Raw genomic sequence first — 19,978 nt, 5'->3', positions numbered from 1 at the left:
AAGTTTTTTGTTTTTGTTTTTGTTTTTTGTTTTTTCTTTTTAGGCAATGTCTCTGGTAGCCCAGGTTGGCCTGGAACTCAGAGAGATCCTCCTGCCACTGGCTCTCATGTGCTGGGATCAAAGCTGTGCTACCACGCCTGGCATTATTTCTACTTCGAGTCCATACTTGTCTTGTGAACTTTCAACCCTGTGTTCCCCTCCCTGATCCAGCCTGCCCTGCTCAGAACAGAGTGGATTCCCTTCTCCAGGGCTACCATACATTCTTCCTATGGTGTCCCTCATCTCAGTGGTTCCAAGGCACTGTGTCTGATTTCTTCATTCAGATGCCCCCTTTCCCACCTTCAAGGCACTTCCTGTCACTTCCTCAGGTGTTGTTCTCTCAGGTTTCCACCTGAGCCTAATCCTCCTGTCTCTCTTCTGCTGGCTGCATCAGCCTCAGAACCAATCCTGGCAAAAATTCTTGCATCCTCCTCAACCTTGCAGCAAATCCTTTCCAGGCCTTCTCTTCCTCCAACCCTCTTTCTTCCTGCTGATGTACATTTTCACTTGTCTATTCTTATTTTAAGAGGTCTTTTCTTCTGTTTGGAAGTAACTGTAGGTTTGTATGAAATGGCAGTGATCCCCTGTGCCTTCCCCCCAGTGATGAGCATCTTAGATACCCACGCACAATAGCAAAGCTATTGTGATCCTAGACCCTTTTCGGGTTTTGTTGTGTCACAGGCTCGTGTGCACCTACATGATTGTGAATGTTTGATGTGTGCCTCTGCGTAGTTCTATGTCACCTGACCCATATGTAACCCCCAAGATCCAAAACTGCATCTTCAGCCTCAAGATCCTCTATGCCTAAGAATGCTTCTTAAAAAAAACGCAATCATCCGGCCTCTGCTCTGCTTGAAAGCCTTCAATGACTTCACAGGCCCAAATGCTTAAATAAGGGCCGTAAGTGCCTATTTAGTCTGGCTTCATTGTCTCCCGGGTGCCCTCTTGCCCCCTCATTTTACAAAGAAGCTACACTCATGTTCATTGGCCTTTCCCTTTCTTCTAGTTTACAAAGCTCCTGGCTGCTCGGAGCCTGCACACGCAGCTCCCTTTACCTGGCATCCTCTCTCCTTCCCACCCAGTTAACTTTGATCTGCCCGGTAATGACTTATGCCTCTTCCCCTGGAGGGTTTCCTTGACCTCTCTGGCTAGGAGCTCCCATTGGTTTTCATCGCCGACTCTGCTTTTCTTTACGGTGTTAGTCACACCATAGTGATTAAACAGTTGCGCACAGGGGTTTTGTAATGTGAGGTCTCTTTGGAGGGCTTAGGGTGTCTTGCTCACACCGTATCTTTTCTGTCTAGTGTAACAGCCAGCTTAGCAGCTGCTCACGAAACAGTTGTTGAGTTAATGCGCACTTCTTAGCATAAGCTGGGTCTTTACAGCTGGGGTATGACCCAAGGCCAGAGAACTGCACAAAACCACCTTGCCTAGGTGGGTGTATGTCCCACGATCTCAGCTCCATCCTTTCCAACAATGTCCTGTCAGAGAACCTGGGCACCTGTAGCCCATACCGCTGAGTCCACCGCTGACAATGTCCCTGCTATTCCCATTCTGTTTTCACTCTGAGAGGTCAGTGGAGGAAACAGCTTGGCTAGTATTCTCCTTAGATCCTACTTTGAGACGTTTTCCAGAATATCAGCGGGATATCCTGCAGGCTTTTAATTTCAGGTTTCTTTTTGGCCTCGTCTCTTTCTCCTGTCTTCCCACCACTGGTTATTTACTCCTACGCTAACACTCCCAGAAACCTCAGTGTGGTTTATATCTGGGGAGGCCAAAATCTGGTAGGTCCGTATGCTGACGTACTAGCGTAAGTATTGGTATTTCACCCAAACGAGCATGGTCCGTTGGGCTCTCTGAGGATTCCGAAGGGAAGCATGGGCTTCCTGCTGGGATGTGGCTCTGCTGGGGGCTAGGGACAGCACCCTTGGTAAGTGACACTAACTCTAATCGGTGCCCACCCCTGTTTATAGTATCCTTTAAGAAACGAAATCCCTCACGTGGAAGGGGCAAATGCTCTGTGCAGTGGGAGCTCTGGAGAAGGATGGGGCCCTGGGCTGGGCCAAGCTGCTGATTCTTTACAGCAGAATCAGCAGTGGCCTTTGCCTGTCCAGGTCACAGCAGTAGGAAACCTGGGGACATCATCTAAGTTTCTCTTCCCTGACATCTAGAAGGCCAAGGTCTGCACCTTTTGTAGCTCCCAGCTGTCTATTCATTGATGGCATTGCTCTTTAGACTCAGTGGGGGCTGATGGAGTCCTGCTCGGCAGGTCAAGCCTCAGGCCTTCCTTCAGGGCTGTGTGATCTGTGGTCCCAGCTTACAGTCCCTCTCCTGACGGGGCTGTAGGCTTAGCTAACACGGCAGACCTGGGAGGACAGACCTGGTCATTGGCTGGGATAGTCACTCCCATGCCTTCCCTGCCAGACTCCTCTCTTCTTGCCTTTCTGTGACTGCTCAGAGTTTGGGCTTTTGTTCATCTCTTGGCTGTGGGCCTGGAGATTCAAGGAACCACAAAATGCCACCTATTACCCCTAAGCACTGTCCCTGAAAACCTTATGTGATCCCTGACGCCCTCAGGCAGTGCGAATAGGAGATCTGTGGGAGCCTGTTCTCGGGTTCCTCGCGGCTTTACCCAGCAGGTCCGCATAGAGGATGATCAGGACCACGGGCCTGAGTGCAGGTGTCTGAGATGGTCTGCACTTGGCTGTGCTGGGGGAGCAGGTCTTTTGCTCCACCCCTTGGTGTCTCTATAAAAACCCTGGGTCAGAGATAGTCGGGGCCTGTTGGAATAGGTTCCAGGCCCTCTTGAGGCTATCCTTTATTTTCTATCTGTTTATCTCTGCAAGATTCTCCGCTATAAATCCTTCTATCTAATATTTCCTGCTGATTGCACTCAAGAAAACTCTGGGGAACTGTGGGGGTGGTGGGTAAATGCCCCACAGAGGTCCCAGCTCCAAGTAGCTTTGATAAGTTGTCCTGCTCCAGCTGCATCTAGAGCTTGGGAGGTGACGCTGATGCCTCCCACCAGGTTGCCTTGGACTGTGCGCTCCACATCACCCCTTATAGTGCTCTCTGATCACAGCTTTCTATTCTACTTGTCACACCTATGGGACACACGGCTCTCGGGGGAAGAGGAACTGGATGGGACTTAGTAAGAAGGTGCATGCCCATCTCTCCATTTGGCCTCTTATCTGGCGTGACTGGAGGTGGCAAGCACTGTGAATAGAGCCCCATTCAGACTCCCAGTCTGTTTCCCAGCCAGTGCCACACCGGCCTTCCTCCATATTCCTGCCAAGATGTGTCTGGACTTGGTGGTGTTAGGGGTACAGGTCACACTCTTGTCCTAATACCGTTGCTTCTGGCTTCTTTCAGGTCACCCAACTTGTCTGCAGTTCACTCTGAATATGACCGAGGCGGTCAAGACCTACAAGTGGCAGTGTATAGAATGCAAGTCCTGCATCCTGTGTGGGACCTCGGAGAACGACGTGAGTTTGGGTTATCCCTGTGTCAAGAAGAGGCAGAGGGGCTGGGAGCCCTCTGAGAGGTGGAAAGGAGACAGAGCTCCGGGCCCCGGGTTCTGGGGAAAATGACCATCTTTTTTAAGCCTCTACAGCCCTTGAAACCCTTGTACTTTTTGCCTTGGGGTCCTTGTGCCTTTAGGGAAAGATGCCAGAGGTGGCCAGCAGAGGATGTCTTTTTGGCCATTACCCTCAGCAGCCTGGCCACTCGCTCTCCAGAGTTTAGTGACTGGTGACCAGTGCTTCGGGTGGGATGCACTTGGCTGTTTTTCACCACATTCTAGTGCTTGATCTCACCTGGATGACAAAGTAAATGCAAGAAATGCAGGATACTTAACTTTTTTTGTTGTTGTTACGGACAATTTCAAACACATTCAAAGGTTGAGAGAATAAGGAAGTTGATGTACTCCCTCCCAGCTTCAACAATGGCCACTGTGTCCAGTCTTTTTTCATAAGTACTAATATCTTATCCTTTATGCGTGTGCTGTGTGTACCTGTTTATGTAGGTGTGTATACACATGCTTGTACATGTGGAGCCCAGAGTTCTATATCAACTGTCTTCCTCCATCACTCCCCATCTTGATTTTTGAGACTGATAGCTCACTGATCCAAAGACTCATCAGTTTGGCTAGCCTAGATGGCCAACGAGTTCCAGGGATCCTTTTTATCTCCATACACTGCTTCCTCTACCCAAAGCTGTGGTGTCAAGTGTGCGCCTAGATTTTACGCAGGTGTCGGAGTCCTGGAATCAGGTCCTCACGAGTGTGCAGCAGGCATTTTACCAACTCCCATCTCCCTGGCCCCTACTTTTCAATCCTAGTCACCATATAACTTCACGGGTAAATATTTCATCTGCACCTATAAAAAGACAAATAGCTACTTTTTTAACGGAAAATAACCAAAATTTTACTATAGCTTCAAATCAATACTATTTAATATAATTAAATGTCCAATAAATATTTCAACTCGGTCAGTTGTCTCTTAAATGTATTTGCTGCAATTGAGATCCAAATGAGGCCTGAGCATTACAGCCGGCTGATGTATCTTGAAGTTTCTTTCAATGTCTGCATTCTACAAATAATACATAGATGTCCCCTCCACCTTACAAATCAGTTGTTCAATGGAGTTCCCAGGATTTCCTTTTTCTGAACACATTCTTGTGGGGTCATCAGTACACACTTTTGACCGAGTCTGTTTGTAAGATGAATCTTAAAAGGTCTTATTAATAAAAACCTGGAGTCAGAAATTGGAATGAAAAGCGGAGGAAGCAGAAAGAAGCCAGCCACGTTCTTACCCACTGGAGATCCTCCGTCAAAGAGACCTACTTCCTGTATACCTACATCTATATGCCTTTCTGTTACGCCATCTCATTTCCTCTCCACCCAGCTACATCACTTCCTCTTCCTGCTCAGTTCTGTCACTTTCTGCCTGTCTGTACAGACCTCCAGACCTTTATGGTTAGCACTAGGATTTAAGGCGTGTGCCCTCCCACACCTGACTCTGTTCCCAGTGTGGCCTTGAACTCACAGAGATCCAGACAGATCCCTGCCTCCCGAGTGACAGGGTTAAAGGTGTGTGCTACCATTGCCTGACTTCTATGTTTAATACCGTGGATGGCTTTTTCCTTTGATCCTCAGATAAACTTTATTGGGGGACACAGATAAAATATCACCACAACTGTTGTCCTTGGTGTCTCTCTTTTTGTGATGGTACCTCTACGTGGCATTCAGTGAGACCATTTCATTAGAGGCTGCAAACTAGTCACTTTCTTACTTGATAGGTTCTTCTTTTATTATCTGGAGTACTTCCATAGTAAGAAACTTACCCATGCTACCCTTTGGTACCATATATAAAAGGCAGCATATGTGGTTGCTTTTTTCCTTTATCATTTTTTAAAATAATGTGATCATTAGGCTGTCTATTCATGGGACTTGAGAGATTGGCTCCATGGTTAAAAGCATGTACTGCTATTGCAGAAGACTTGAGTTCAGTTCCCAGCACCCACATCAGGTGGCTTACAACTGCCTACAAGTCCAGCTCCATGGTAATGCTCTCTTCTGGCCTATGGGGCACCTCCATTGAGAAATACATACCTGGTCCCAGACGCACATACATATGTATAATTAAAATAAAATGAATCTTAACAAAAACATCATCTATTCATGAAAATAAAAAAAACACTCAAGAAAACATGAACTACAAGATTGCTTCTAAACACAAGAAAATATATTTTCTGATTGAGCCCATATCATGTTTAATGAGAAAATACTTGATATATTTCTATCAACATTACAAACTTGGCGTGAGAAGGATGCTCTCAATGCTGCCAGCATCCGATAGTTTTGTAGAGATATTAGTTAGCACCACTTGACAAGAGACATAGATTAGAGGCACAAGGACAGATGACAATACCAGTTGAGCATTGCTGATCCACAGGGAGCTCAGAAGCCAGGGCTTTATGATTACCAAGATGATGCCACAGGTGGAAAATTCTGTTGCTCGAAACTTTATTTCAAGCATAAAATCATTTAAAATATTGCATAAGATCACCTTTAAGATATGTGTGTAAAGCATATATGAAACACACGGATTTTTTTTTTCTTTCTTCTTGGATTTCAACTCAAATATGCCTCCTATACACACAAATTGGAAGCACTTCTGGGTTCAATCACTTCAAATACAGAACATTTAGCCTCGCCTATATTAAGACACTATTTTCATGTGAGGTGGCAGTATGTCTGGGAAACTATAGGGCTAACTTGAATATATAAAGTGAAAGCTAGGAACAGGAGAAACGGCTCAGTGGTTAAGAGTATAAACTGCTCTTGCAGAGGACCTGAGTTCTGGTTTGAGCATCTCTACCATGTGGCTCACCACTGCCTGTGACTTCAGCTCCAAAGGATCAGACGCCTCTGGCCTCTGCCAATAGCTGCACTCATTGTGTACATACCCACACGTAGACAGACAGACAGACACACAATTAAAAATGAATCTTGCAAAAGTAAAAACTAATGAATTAGTAAACATTGCTATATTTACAGTGCAACAAGAAGCCATATTTAGGAATGTGCAGAGTCTCTATGAACAAAAAATTTAATGTGTTTGAAAACATAAAGGTCTGGTGGAACAGTGTCCTATGACATTGGATAAAAAGACTCAGCTCTACAGAGACACCAGTTTTGCCCATGTTGATTTGCAAATGGACACCAGGAGCAGCACCAACAAGCTTCCTTTGTGGAGTTAGACAGGCCGATACTTATGTCCCTGCGGAAGAAGAAGTGGGTTTGGATAGCAGAGGAAGGGCTGAGGTTGTATCTCTATTGTAGAGTGTTTTCTAGCTTGCCTGAAGTCCTGGGTTCAATCCTCAGCACAGTAGGAACTAGGCAGAGTAGAGCATGCCTGTGATCCTAACATTTAGGGACGGGGGTAGAAGCAGTAAGATCAGAAGTTCAAGATCATTCTTGCCTATGTAGTGAGTTTTGGGCCAGCCTGGGCTACATAAAACCTGGGCTCAGAAAAGAAAATGGGCAAGGAAATTCTGATAAACTATGCTGGAAACAGACATTAAATCTTTTGGGGAGCCCCCAGAGTGGAATGGTATGGTAGTGATATGTAAGTGGACAAATAAACCAGTTGGAAGAGAAAAGAAAGCCTATGAATAGACCCACCTACATAGGGGAATATATTATAGGATAAAGGTTGCATCTAAAATTACTGTGTCAAATATAGACTTTTTAATGAATGATGCCAGGACAATAGGGGAGCCGTTTGGGAGAAGACAAAATTAGCTTCATACCTCACACCCAGACATAAGAACAATCTCCAAATAGACTGGGAATTTAAATGTGAAAACTAAGACCGGACCAGCACCAGATTCATCTTTCATTTCAAACACTAGGAAAGGTTTTCCAGTTGCCTCAAAATAGAGAAACAATAAAGTGAAATATTGGAAAATTAGACTCTGAAAATTTGCATAGTCAAAAGCCACGATCCAGTGAAAGGATGTCTGTAGCCGGTGCAGGGGAAGGGCCAATGGCCCCAGGATATAAAGAGCTCTGATGAATGAGAGACAGAGAACCAGGAACTTGATAAACAAGAAGAAACATGCAAGAAAGGTGATTCATAAACAATATAAAAATGATCCTTAAACATTGAAATAAACACTCAAACACCCTCACAATTAAAGAAACTCAAAGCTAAACCAAGACCCCATTTCTCATCTATCTGATGGGCAAAATTTTTTCAAGTATAACAACGTATGTAACTATAAGGAAACTGGTTCCTACATCTAGTGTTAAAGAGAGTGCAAAGTGACATGATCCTTCTGGGGTGGGGGATTTGGTGATCTCTAACAAAACTACTGCACACTTCACTTTTGACTGAGCCATCCCATCTGTGGGAGTCTACCCTGAAGGATACACCCCACTACAGAAATAGATGTCTGGTAGGTGGTTTATTAATTAAAAATAATATCAGAAATAACCTCAATGTACATGCACAGAAAAATGATAGAATAGATATTGGTGAAGCTGTGCCATGAAGCTATATAAAGAATGAGGAGGGCCGGGCGGTGGTGGCGCACACCTTTAATCCCAGCACTTGGGAAGCAGAGGCAGGCGAATCTTTGTGAGTTCAAGGCCAGCCTGGTCTACAGAGAGAGATCCAGGAAAAGCGCAAAGCTCCACAGAGAAACCCTGTCTCGAAAAACCAAAAAAAAAAAAAGAGGAGGATGTCTGTGCATGGATGTGTAATGATTTCCACGATGAGTGGATGAAACAGAGTTCAATGTAATGTCTTATTGATGGTAGACTGCGTTCATTGGAAGGAAAAGGCTACATAAGGAAATGCATGTACATCTGTGCACTTGTGTAAAAGAATAAACAAGGAGGTAATGGGAGTGATTATCTTCAGGAGTGGATGGAAATGGGGAGGAGAAATACAGTGATGTGGGAATGAGTGGGGATAAGGGAGGACCAACATGGCCTTGGGAATACTCATTTTGGATAGCTTGGGTCAAGAGTAAGTTTCATAGACAGCTACATATTTAATGCTAATCAGGAGGCTAGACAAGCTAAATGGAGCAGACAGAAAGCCATGACTCTATCTATACAACAAGCAGATAGCATAACCAGACTGAGGAGCCGAGAGAAGAACTAGCCTAAGGAGTTTGGAAAATGGTGTTTTGACTGTGTGCTGCAAGACTAAAGACAGACACAGCTGCATCGCGAATGCTGTACCCCAGCTAAGAAGTTTATTTTCATGGGCATACGGATTAGTAAATCTGAAAGTGACTTTATATGTCTAAATGAATAGCTGAATATTGTGACAGATAGTCATGGTTCTAAGTGCCAGAGTAAGAATAACCATAAAAGAGGAGGAGAGGAGCCTGAATCCTTTGGCTTTAGATTGGTGTGTGTGTGTGTGTGTGTGTGTGTGTGTGTGTGTGTGTGTGTGTGTGTGTGAACTCACAGTCAGTATAAGCATATATGAATGATATAGATACACACATTTATTTCCTAAATATGTTGGCAAAGAGGGCTGTGTCAGTCAGTTTCTCATTACTACAGCAATGTGCCAATTAGTGTATAAAGAGGAAGGAATTACCTAACTCATGATTTTGGAGGTTATGAAAGTTTCAGTCCAAGATCAAGTGGCCCAGTTGCTTTGGGATTTTGGTGAGGATACTTAACAGGGAAAGCATGTAACAATAAAGTGCTCATATAACAAAAACAGATGGGGAGAGAGAGAGAGAGAGAGAGAGAGAGAGAGAGAGAGAGAGAGAGAGAGAGAGAGAGAGAGAGAGAAAGTGTATCTTCAGTGATTTAAAGCCCTGCTACTAGACCCCACCTCTAGAGGTCTCCAGCACTTTCCCAGTACCATTGCCCTGGGTACCAAGCTTATGTAGACCTTAGGGAGGAGCATGACTCATCTTCAAACCTAGCAAGGACCTAGAAGCAACAAGGATACCCAACACTCAGAGATTGATTCTAAATAGAATTCCCTAGTGAAAAGAGCCAGAGATCCTTAGAGAAGTGACTGGTGCCAGGATGGGGTACCAATTACATAGGACATGCCTGGAATATCCTGTGATGTCAGAAAGTGGGGCTGTGTTAGAAAAAAGTGACAGTGTGTGTCTAAAGAACACAAGAACCAACAACCTGAAAGAACACTTAATGGCCTAAGCTAGGAACAACTGAGAAAGAAAATAATGATACTGTTGGCTTAAAACATAAAGAATAACACAAATATCCCTTCTTATATTATGAGATTGAAAGGATGGAGGAAGGGAGGAAGGGAAGAAGAGAGGGAGGGAGGGAAGGAGAGAGGGAGAGGGAGGAATATGAAGACAGTACATACTTCCTTAGAGTGGAATTCCAATGAATAAATACAGAAGGAGAAATCATAAGCAAGCCCACAGTTAGGCAAGCATCAAGTTATTTTTTAAAATATAGTGAGTAAAAGTGTGTAAAACAGGATATTGGCATAAACTCAAAATATGTCCCTAATTACATATTACCAAAGGAAAATTAGTAACTTCACACTGACAGTCACCACCCTAGCTATATGATGATATTGCAAGTAACCAGACATACCACCTCTAGTGACACCCTGATAGGATGCAATGAGAAGGATAGAATGTAACTTTAGTGATGGTCCTGCCAAAAATGCTTGCACACCTCAGTCTTCATATGGGAAGAGATTCGTCCAAGACATCCAATGAAGTTTATAAAATCCCCAACCCGTATTCTTCAAAGGTGTCAAATTTCTGAGAGCATAAACAGCCTCTCTAACATTTGTGTGTGCCTACAAAGGCTTTTCTTCAGCTGTAATCAGGGAAGTCTCTGCTTATAGTGGACAGAGGTGAATGCAGACACATGGTGGTATAAGATGCTGAGAAAAAAAGGACAGTGGAGGACTCAGCCCTAGATGAAAACATTTACACCACCCTCCTCAGGCTCAGGGAACATTGCGGAAGAAGGGTTAGAAAGAATGTAAGCACCAAAGATAGGGAGAAGGGCCCTGACATGCCATCTTCTGAGCAGGACACGGCCATGGAAGCCATGGACTCACAGCAGCTGTGCACTGGCCCTGGGTCTACACAAGTCAGGCCTTCCCAGCAGTCAGCTATGGATGGGAAGGGACCCACAGGACTCTACTACCACTGCACTATTAGCGACTAACAGATCCTGGCATGAGGTGGGCATTGTACCCAGTCATGTGCTGACTGGTGAGCCCACCAGACTCTAATGGATAGTTCAAACCTAGGATCACACAGATATCCCAGTTAAACTCTGTGGGGGCACAAAATAAAACAAGAAGTTGAATAAGTGAATGAATGAATCAATGAATATGGGAGAAGGAGATTTGTAAGGTAGAATGGGTTTGACAGGGGTGGGAGAGAAATGAGAGAGGCTGGGAGGAGCCTCACCAGAATACATTATAAATATGTATGACATCATCAATGAATGCAGTTTATTAATTAAAAAGTGTCAAGGCAATGGGAGATAAACTGGGGGACTGTCACAGACTGAGGGACACAAAGAAAACCCAAGTAAACTTGGGGCCATAGCTCTACTTGGTAGAGTTCTTACCTAGCACACGTGGAACCTTGAGTTCGGTCTCCAGTATTGTGTAATCTGGTATGGGAGCTCCCACCTGTAATTCTAGTACTTGGAGGCAGAGGAGGAGGACCAGGAGTTCAAGGTTGTCCTTGGCTACATGGTGACTTTGAGACCAGCCTGGGCGACATGAAACCCTGCCCCCCCCAAATACAAACAGAGAAGGCCTGTGATATGGCTCAGGGGGTAAAGGCACTTGCCTCCAAGTCCAAGAACTGGAGTTTGATCCATGGGACCCACACGGTGGAAAGAGAAAACTGACTCCAATGAATAAGTAAAAGAAAAACAAACAAACAAACAATTAAAGACCATGACAAACTGACAAAAAAGTAAATGTTATGTAGGATCCTGGGAAAGGGGAAACAAGTGGGGAAATGGAGGAAATTAAAGCCCTTTCATAGGCCAGTTAATAACATTATACCAACTGTAATCTCCACTCTGTAATTTTACCCTGCAGTTTAAGATGTTACTATTTGGGAGAGCTAGGTAGAGAATAGAGAAACTACCATTTCTGCAACTTTTCTCTAAGTCTAAAGTGGTATCAAAATAAATAAAAGTATCAATTTCCTTAACATCTTCCAAAGGGACTAAGTTTTAAAAATATTGTCTGTATGAACTGAAGAATTTAAATGTGTTTTGCTTCCATCCACTGCAGTTAAAATTCTCTTTAGCCCATGGAAACACTCAGGCTGGAGACCAAGCCTTTTCAACACTATCTTGAGAGCTTTCCATAGCTTCCTCGCTTTTGGACAAAGGAAGATATCTGTACACTTCATGGGCCAGTCTGAAAGCATCCATCTCCTCAAGACTGCTGGTCTGGAGGGGCTAAGGTTTACTGCATTTATCATTGCTTCAGAACCTTTTCTTTTCTTTTTTGGTTTTTTGAGACAAGGTTTCTCTGTATAACCCTGACAGGCCTGGAATGCTCTATGAAGACCAGGCTGGCCATGAACTCACAGAGGTCTGATGCCTGCCTCTGCCTCCCAAGGGCTGGGATTAAAAGCATGCGCCACTACCACCTGGCTTCAGAACATTTTCAATGCCAGATCTAGAACATATTTTTGTTATTTAAAAGACAAAATACACTATCTATTTATTCAAATTCTTCTAGATTGCAGCTAGAATTAATCATATGGTTTTTCTATTAATTCATTGATCTCATGTCTATTCCTTCAGCATGTAAAATATTTTGCTTTTCAGTGATACCATCACAATCACACATTTGACACACATGCAACTAGCTATAGGTAGTTAACCAGTTCTAATACTGTCATCAATAATATGCTTGCTGAAAATATACACACATGTTTACATTTAGCGTGGTTGTTAAGATCATGGGTTAGCTGGATACTCTGGAGGTAGAGGCAGATGGTTCACAAGGTTGAAGCCAGAATGGGCTACACAGCAAGACCCTGAATCAAAAAAAAAACCCAAATAAAAAAATAAATAAAGAAGATATGTCATCACCCCAAATACTTTCTGTTTGGAGTTGTGTAGCTAGATATACAAGTATATTCGCTTATGAAGAATTTTCTTTTAAGGATAGTAAGATTTTAATTTTGGTTTATGACTATACAAAACAGTTCCACAAAGAAATCTAGAAAGAATGACCTAGTCAAGAAAACCTAGTTTCCATGTTCTGGTTCCAAACTTAATTTCCTTCTTTGCTTACAGATGACCTCTTAAAAATTACAAAGTTTGTTTTTACATTATGTTTAAATGTAAGCATGTGTACTGTATACTGAACCCATAACTAAATGGTAAGAATATAGGTATGCTTTCTCCATTTCTGATTTTTTCCACTGAATATCCTAGAAGTCATTCCACAGCCATCTATAGCCACAATCCCCATCCTTAGGGTTTCATGGTTCTTTGTTGGTTTTATGTAGCTGGTCTCTTATTGGCTGGCGTTTGGGTTGCTTCTAGACTTTGGTCTTACTGAAATTGTTAATACAGAGCCTTAATAGGGGTCCACAAGTGAGTAGGGTGGTTGCTGGGACACTGGGGATCTTCTCACAAGGTCTCCTGCAGATCCCAGAATGAAATCGCCATCCCACTAGCACTGTAGCTATCAGTGGATCCAGCCTCTTAGATATAGGGGTTAGATCTCCTTTAAGATGATCTTTATCATGGGCATGAACATGAGCAAACACTGCCCTGAAAAGTAAATGGGAAAGAAGTGGAAGGATCCTAGATAACTACACATACCAAATGTGCTTGGACCCTCATATACTTGAATTGTGGGGAAGGGGAGTCCAGTCTATGGTATCCCTCCTTTTCTGGAGCCTTGTGTCAGTGCTGTGGTAGGGATTATTGATGTCTTTAATACATCGCTAATACTACTTCTCTTCATATCACAACAATTATATATCCAAATTGTGTAGTCCTACAGCTTCTTTGGTCTTGGATGCCATGGTGTACCTCCTGGGAGTCAAGCTGGTGTGCTGGCTTTCGCCCTCTCCCCTGACTGGGCTTCTTTTGGTCCCTTTGGTCTCTCCTGTCCCTTAATGGTGAAAGTGTGTGTTCTTGGCTTTCCTTGGGGGAAGACTTCAGAGACTTCCGTGAAAGCCATGTATTTACCCTATTTTCAGAAATACACATTTTTTGCAAAATACCCATATCTACCTGTATACAAAACTGTGTGTATCATTTCAGGGACAGCCCTCCGTGAATACCATTTCAGAGGTGTCTGCTGTCATACACTCTGAACTTTCTCTCCTGGGACCTCCACTTTGCCAACTTATTACCAGTGACTTTCAAACCCATATCTTGGGCCCAGACCTCTGTCCTGATCTCCAACCTCCAGGACATCCCTCCCTGGTGACCTTGGATCTCTAGTTGAGGCTGTCCTCTCTCTCCTACGCCCGTGACCACTTTCCTGGCCTTGTCTCAGTGGCTAACTATGCCCCAGCCCAGGCAACTATACCAGTCAGTGACTGCTTCCTCATTGCCCTGCCTTACTTCAGGCTCTTAGCATCCTTCACCTGGCTTCTCCTTCTAGAACCAACCAATCTCTTGCTTCCCACTGGGCTCCAACCCCCAGATGAGGAAGAGGCTTTTCTTAACATCTACATTGAAATCCTGAAGGAGCTCTGAGACGCAATGGATGTTACCACCCAGTTCAGCTGTTGCCCAGTACACAGATGGGAAGAGCGGAAATTCAATCCATGTATTATTAGGTCATTGCCTTGGGGTTGGGGGTCAGAGAAATCCACAACATCACTGGCCATGGGAGTCCAGGACAAGGAATTTCTGTGAGCCTAAGTGTAAGGCAGCCATCAGGGAAGACTTCTAAGACAATGAGTTGAGAAGAGCCCTAAGGTGGCGAAGGATTTGTATAATTGGGGAGTCAGAGGGCAATTTTCAGATGTTGATAAAGTATAAGCCATGTTTAAGGGATAGTGAGGAACCCAAATGGAGCCTGGAAAGTTGATTTATGGAAATAAGAGCAGAGGAATAAGTTGGGGGCAGACACTGTAATGACATCTCTCTTCTCCCCAATTTACCCCTTTTGTATCTGCCAGGACCAGCTACTCTTCTGCGATGACTGTGACCGTGGTTATCACATGTACTGTTTAAATCCCCCAGTGGCCGAGCCCCCAGAAGGTAATGATGATGAACTCAACAATAACAACAACAGTAACAGCAACCACACCTACCCCTTACTGATCCTTTACTATGGTGCGGGCCTTGTGCTAAGGGATTTTCATGGTTTGTCTCATTTCATCATCATAGTCCTATGAGGTTAGGTGTAACTTCACAAATGACAGATGGGGAAATTGAGGCATAGGAGAGTTTTCTCAGATGTGTGGTTGCAACAGTGGAGAGGTGTGAGTTTCCAAGGGAACTAGTACAGGTGTACCAAGGATGGCTAAGAGGTGTGACAGAGGGGTGGGGCTCTTGATATAGTTCTGAGCATTTATATCTCTGAGCATTCACTTTGCACTGAGCAATGGACGTCACACGCCTTCAGGACTGAGACTTGGTCTCTGAATATTATGGAAATCAAAGGCAAATAGGCGTTATCAGACGTTAAAGTTGTTAGGCTGGGGCCCAACAGTTAGGAGAAGGGCTTCTGCTAATGCTCTATTGTCTCTTATAGGAAGCTGGAGCTGCCATTTATGCTGGGAGCTGCTCAAAGAGAAAGCCTCAGCCTTTGGCTGCCAGGCCTAGGGCCTCAGGTCACAGAATGTGACATGCCACCAGAGAGGCTGAACTGGAGTCCTGTTTGATCCAGATGGAGCTCTCCTCCAGCATATTCACACAGACCAACTGTAAGGAAAATGAATAGTTACAGAAGGGCATGGACCTGTGGAACCGAGAGGGCAAGGTCTCTACTCACCTACTGCCTGGCCCATGACTTCCAGCTTCACCCGTGGGACTTCAGATAGCACCTTCCTCATTTCTACCAGAGGGAGCTTGCACTTTGGAAGAACAATCCAGCCCAGCCCTGTGGAATCTTCTTCACATTCACCCTCACAGTGCATCCCTCTCAACGCTTCCCATTTTAGCGGAAGCCATTTTGTGACTGCTCACCAATCACTCGTGTGTTGATGGTGTGTGTGTGTGTGTGTGTGTGTGTGTGTGTGTGTGTGTTTTAAACCTATTGTGTTTCAAGATCCCTTCACACAACCTCTTCACCCTTAGCTTAGGCTCTTCATCCTAAACTCTCACAGAGGAACAAAATGCTGTGGAGAAGTTGTTACTTATTACAAGCTTCCCTGGAAAAGTCTACGTTTGGAGGCCATCTTGAAGATGGAGCTTGGTTAAGAAGAGTTGCAGTTTTCAAACCTCAGCTGGGATGGTCTTGATCTACTGCACCACCATTTGATGAGGGGTGGAGAGGGCCCGAGAGATGGGAGGAAAAATTGGGACCCCAGCCTAACCAGTTAGTATTTGCTGTTCATCAAGAGAGACTTGTCAAGGGACCCAGTTGTCCTTTGACCTTCAGGACTGCGGTGTCCTTGAGGTGGGACAAACCATAGTCTGCAAAGACAGAAAAGTGCTGAAGATTCCCGGTGCCTCCCAACTGAATTGAGTGTCAAGGCCTGGCTCAGTTTCTGCTGGTGGGAGACAAGCATCAGAGAGGTGGGCAAAGGCTGCCCATTCAATGGTCTGATGTTGGAGGAAAGAGAGTGTAGCTTTGAGAAACCCTTCAGTGTTAATGCTACACTATGAATTCCTTCCCCGGGCAATTTCCTCCACTTCGGTGGAGTTATGTGTTTGCCAGTGACTACTGTGATGTGACTGGAAATTTCAGAATGGAGGAGAGAGGACCATTACTTAACTAGACCATTGAGTGTGGTGATTACTTGTGACGAGGTGGCCATGATTCAGAACCCTCGCCTGCCCTTGTACCTTGAGCTCCCCCGCTATGAGCTGGACTCGCGTCTGAAATAAGAAAGTTTCTAGAGAAAGGGGTAGGGAGGCCTAGATTCCGAGAACTCTGTGTGTCGGATGACAGACAGCCTTGTGGGCTGGCGTGGGTTGGGTTGTCTTTGAATCGCAGCAACAGCGTGATGACTGACATATTTCTAGAAAAAAAAAATCATTTGCCCAAAGGGCAGGTCTCAGTGAGCAGGACCCTCGCGCATGCTCTGCTTCCCTGAAATCAGCTCCGTCGCCGTGGTCCAGCAGCTTGCAACAAAGGCCGGAGTTATTTTTAGTCTTCAGCTCCCGAAGAAGCCCCTGGAGACCTGGGCTAGTTGGGCCACTCTGCCCAGATGCAGGCTGGCCTCCGCCGCTCGCGCTCGCTCCGCAGGAGTCGTCCTCCCCCTGGCTAATTGCTCTTGGCACCTGGACCCAGGGCAGCCTGGCATGGAGCCAAGCGGTGTGCCCTCCCCCCAACTCCTTTGTAGAGTGACCTGTGGCAAGAGAGTGGGGGGTCACTCTCCTGCAGGCCCTGTGGCCTCAGAGCTGGTCACATGCATACATAATGATCTCATTTAAAGGGCCCCCGTCCAGACAGCATTTCTGCCTTCCTCACAAGCTCTCTTCTTCCTCCTGCTGGTTGCTGAGCCTGTGCGGATTCTAAAGGCCCAGGGAAGGGCTGCAGGGATAGCCCATCTCTACAGAGTGGCACATCTCCTCCCCAGACTCTGCTGGCTCACTCTCTCCTCCCACAAAACCTAAAGCAGGATCTCCTCAATGGCTAATTATTTGGTTGGGCATTCGTTTTAAATTAATTTTAGGGGGGGAAAAAAGGGTCCAAATGTTCTGGAATGCTACACTGGCTTAAAAGTGGGAAACAAACAAACAAACAAACAAACAAGTCTAAAACCCCAAACTGTGGCTCTGAGACCGGACAGGTCCCCATATGGAGTGTGCATGAGTCCGTTCTCTATAGACATGCAGATGGGGGGGGGGTTTCTCCCTCTTCTATATCCAGCCATGCTTACTCTGCCCACCCAAGCTGAGGGGGAACAGGCCTCTCTAGCCAAGTCAAGACACCAGTTGGAGCTTGCCCGCAGTGCTGGGGTTAGCTGAACTCTGGGTGACATAAGGAAGGCTCCTGGGGTTCCCTTCTGTTTCACTGAGTCCTGCAAAATGGGCTCAGCCTTTGTGCTTTGGAGGCTTCAGTTTGGTTCCCCGTGCAGAAAGTGGGGAGAGCAGATCAGCTTGTGAGATGCCCTGTCAGGGTGCGACAGAGCCACCTCCTGTGTGGGGAAAAAGAAAGTGTTCGTAAAGTAAAATTGGTATCCACTTTCTCTGAGCGCGGGAATCACTGGTCCAGGGTTCTAATGTCCCCTCTACCCGAGTAGTGTATGATCTTGGACAAATCACTTAGCATCCTCAAATCTCAATTTGCCCATCTGTAAAACGGAAATGCTGACACTTGCCCTTTCTACTCCACAGTGACATTGGGAGGGGCCCAAAGTATGATGTTATATAAACAACCATCACCAGAGCCCAGCTTGTCTGTAGGAACTCCAAATGCTTTCTGAAGCCACCTTCTTGTGGATTCTAGCCAAAGCTAGAGGCCTTCTTGGAAACGTTGAGGGCCAGGTTATCTGTGGTCAGGGCTCCCAAGCCAGGGCTGTGGCCATGGAGACCATGATTGGGCATGCGTGGTAATGCGGAGGTGCTCGGAGGCTGGGGACTTGAGGATGAAGATACTATAAATGCATGTGCATGCGGACAGACCGAAATACACACACACACACACACACACACACACACACACACATCAGCATGATTAACCACTGGGAGTGGGAGCCAACTTCTGCGGAGGGCCCTATGTTCTTGTTCAAATGTTGCGTCACTTTCTAGCTGGCTTCACCTCTCTGAGCCTCACTGCGCATGTGTATGAGGTAGAGAAACATGGCCGGTTTAGAAATCTAGCGGGGATAGCAGAGTAACGCTGGTAAGTATCTTGGTGTAGGCCTTGCTAAAAAGAGGGCCTCCCGCCTGTGGTAGCCACTGTCATTCTGTGCAGAGGTCACTAAGGGGAAAGAATGATGCTGTTGAGTCCCCCTCAAATCCCCGGCAGGGTTATAGCGTTCCACAGTCGCCTTCTATCCTTATATGGGAACCCTGAAGGGTTCCTGCCGGAAAACAAACTCTTATTTCCGTCTAGACGCTTTTGAGACCCTGAATTCGGGGCCTGTAGCAGATCCAGGACAGGCAACCTGGTGAAGGAACAGGAATGGTGCTCCTGATGAGAACGGACATTCCTGTCATCTTTCTCATCCCCTCCGGAGGCAGAAGCTGGTCCCTAGACTCGGAGGTGTGTGTTTGCCTCTGGGCCAGCTAGGAAGCCCAGGCTAGGTGGAGGGAGCAGCTGCTTCCCTGGGCTCAGCCTGAGAGGCCCTCCTGTGGATAACTGAGAGAGAGAGAGAGAAGAGAGGATCACTTCTGCAGGGAAGGTTGGGGGAGGCTTTGCAGGGTCTGGGGGAGGAGTCTGGGTACCACTCCTGGTAGACATTAGTCTTCAAGAACAATTCCTTCCAGCCCTCCTATTTAAAAAGCCCAGGTATTTTAAGGAAGAAAACGATCATTGTTACTTTTCAAGTTCAGGAAACCTATGCTCTGCTGTGGGTGGAAGAAAAGATCATCGGCAGCCAGGCTGCCCCAAGTATGGAAGAGGACCGTGGTTTCCTCTCCCAGCCCGCAAGTGCGAGGCAGCCTTGCTCCGCCGGTGGTGGCCCAGGCAGGGTCCTGAGAACCTCCTGGCCTGCCCTCCGCCACTGGGTTTGGGAGTGCTCCTGTTCACTAATGTCCATCCTTAGGGAATCCCAAAATCCCACAGGGTGAAGTTGGCTCCTAGGCCACAGTCATGCCCACATTCCCACTGGAAGTGTTTGAGTCCCAGGCCTGGCTCCAGGCAGGAGCAGTACACACCCGTGTCCCTTTTCGTAGGCCAGCGTTCCTGAGTTGGGGTTGGGAAGGGGAGTCAGGGGTTAGTGAGGAAGCCAGGCAGAACCTAATAAAGAGAAGAGAGGGGAAGGAGCCTTGAGTGGGGGTGAGGTACACTGGAGGGGCTGATGGGGCTGTAAGCAAAGGGCCGGGGAGGGGGGCAGGGGAGTGGACAGTTATCACCACACGCTTTCCCCTCAGTCCTTTGGTCCTGGAAAGCAAAAGGGTTTGAAAAAAGAAACAAAAGCCAGCCCTTGGCCCGGTTGCGGACAAAAGCCAGCTCTCCTTTCTCTGGGCCTCCTGGACTCTGGATCCATGTTGGTTAAGGGGGCCGTCGAAGGGCAAGGGGGGGTGGGACTGGTGCCCCTCACCCGGTGGAACTAGGAAGGACCCCCAGGCTCTGGCCTGGGTCCGCATGGATTTTCCCGCCCCCCACAGATGAGTGTC

The 19,978-nt window shown here is 46.1% G+C and overlaps 1 protein-coding gene across 2 annotated transcripts in view; it reads left to right on the top strand.

Annotated features, from left to right (window-relative positions):
* The window catches only part of Dpf3 (double PHD fingers 3), a 287,665-nt gene extending 268,018 nt beyond the window's left edge, over positions 1-19,647 (top strand). For both annotated transcript variants that reach the window (XM_028877217.2, XM_037210696.1), the window contains exons 9-11: positions 3,412-3,524; positions 14,701-14,782; positions 15,279-19,647. In XM_028877217.2, the coding sequence (XP_028733050.1) occupies positions 3,412-3,524; positions 14,701-14,782; positions 15,279-15,349 (266 nt within the window). In that variant the 3' untranslated portion in view covers positions 15,350-19,647. The remainder of the gene's footprint in view (positions 1-3,411; positions 3,525-14,700; positions 14,783-15,278) is intronic.
* Positions 19,648-19,978: the final 331 nt, after the last annotated feature.

The sequence above is a fragment of the Peromyscus leucopus genome, chromosome 14, assembly GCF_004664715.2.
Source record: "Peromyscus leucopus breed LL Stock chromosome 14, UCI_PerLeu_2.1, whole genome shotgun sequence".
Lineage (NCBI taxonomy): Eukaryota > Metazoa > Chordata > Mammalia > Rodentia > Cricetidae > Peromyscus > Peromyscus leucopus.
The sequence above is the reverse complement of the archived record's forward strand: the minus strand, read 5'-3'. Positions and strand labels throughout refer to the sequence as shown.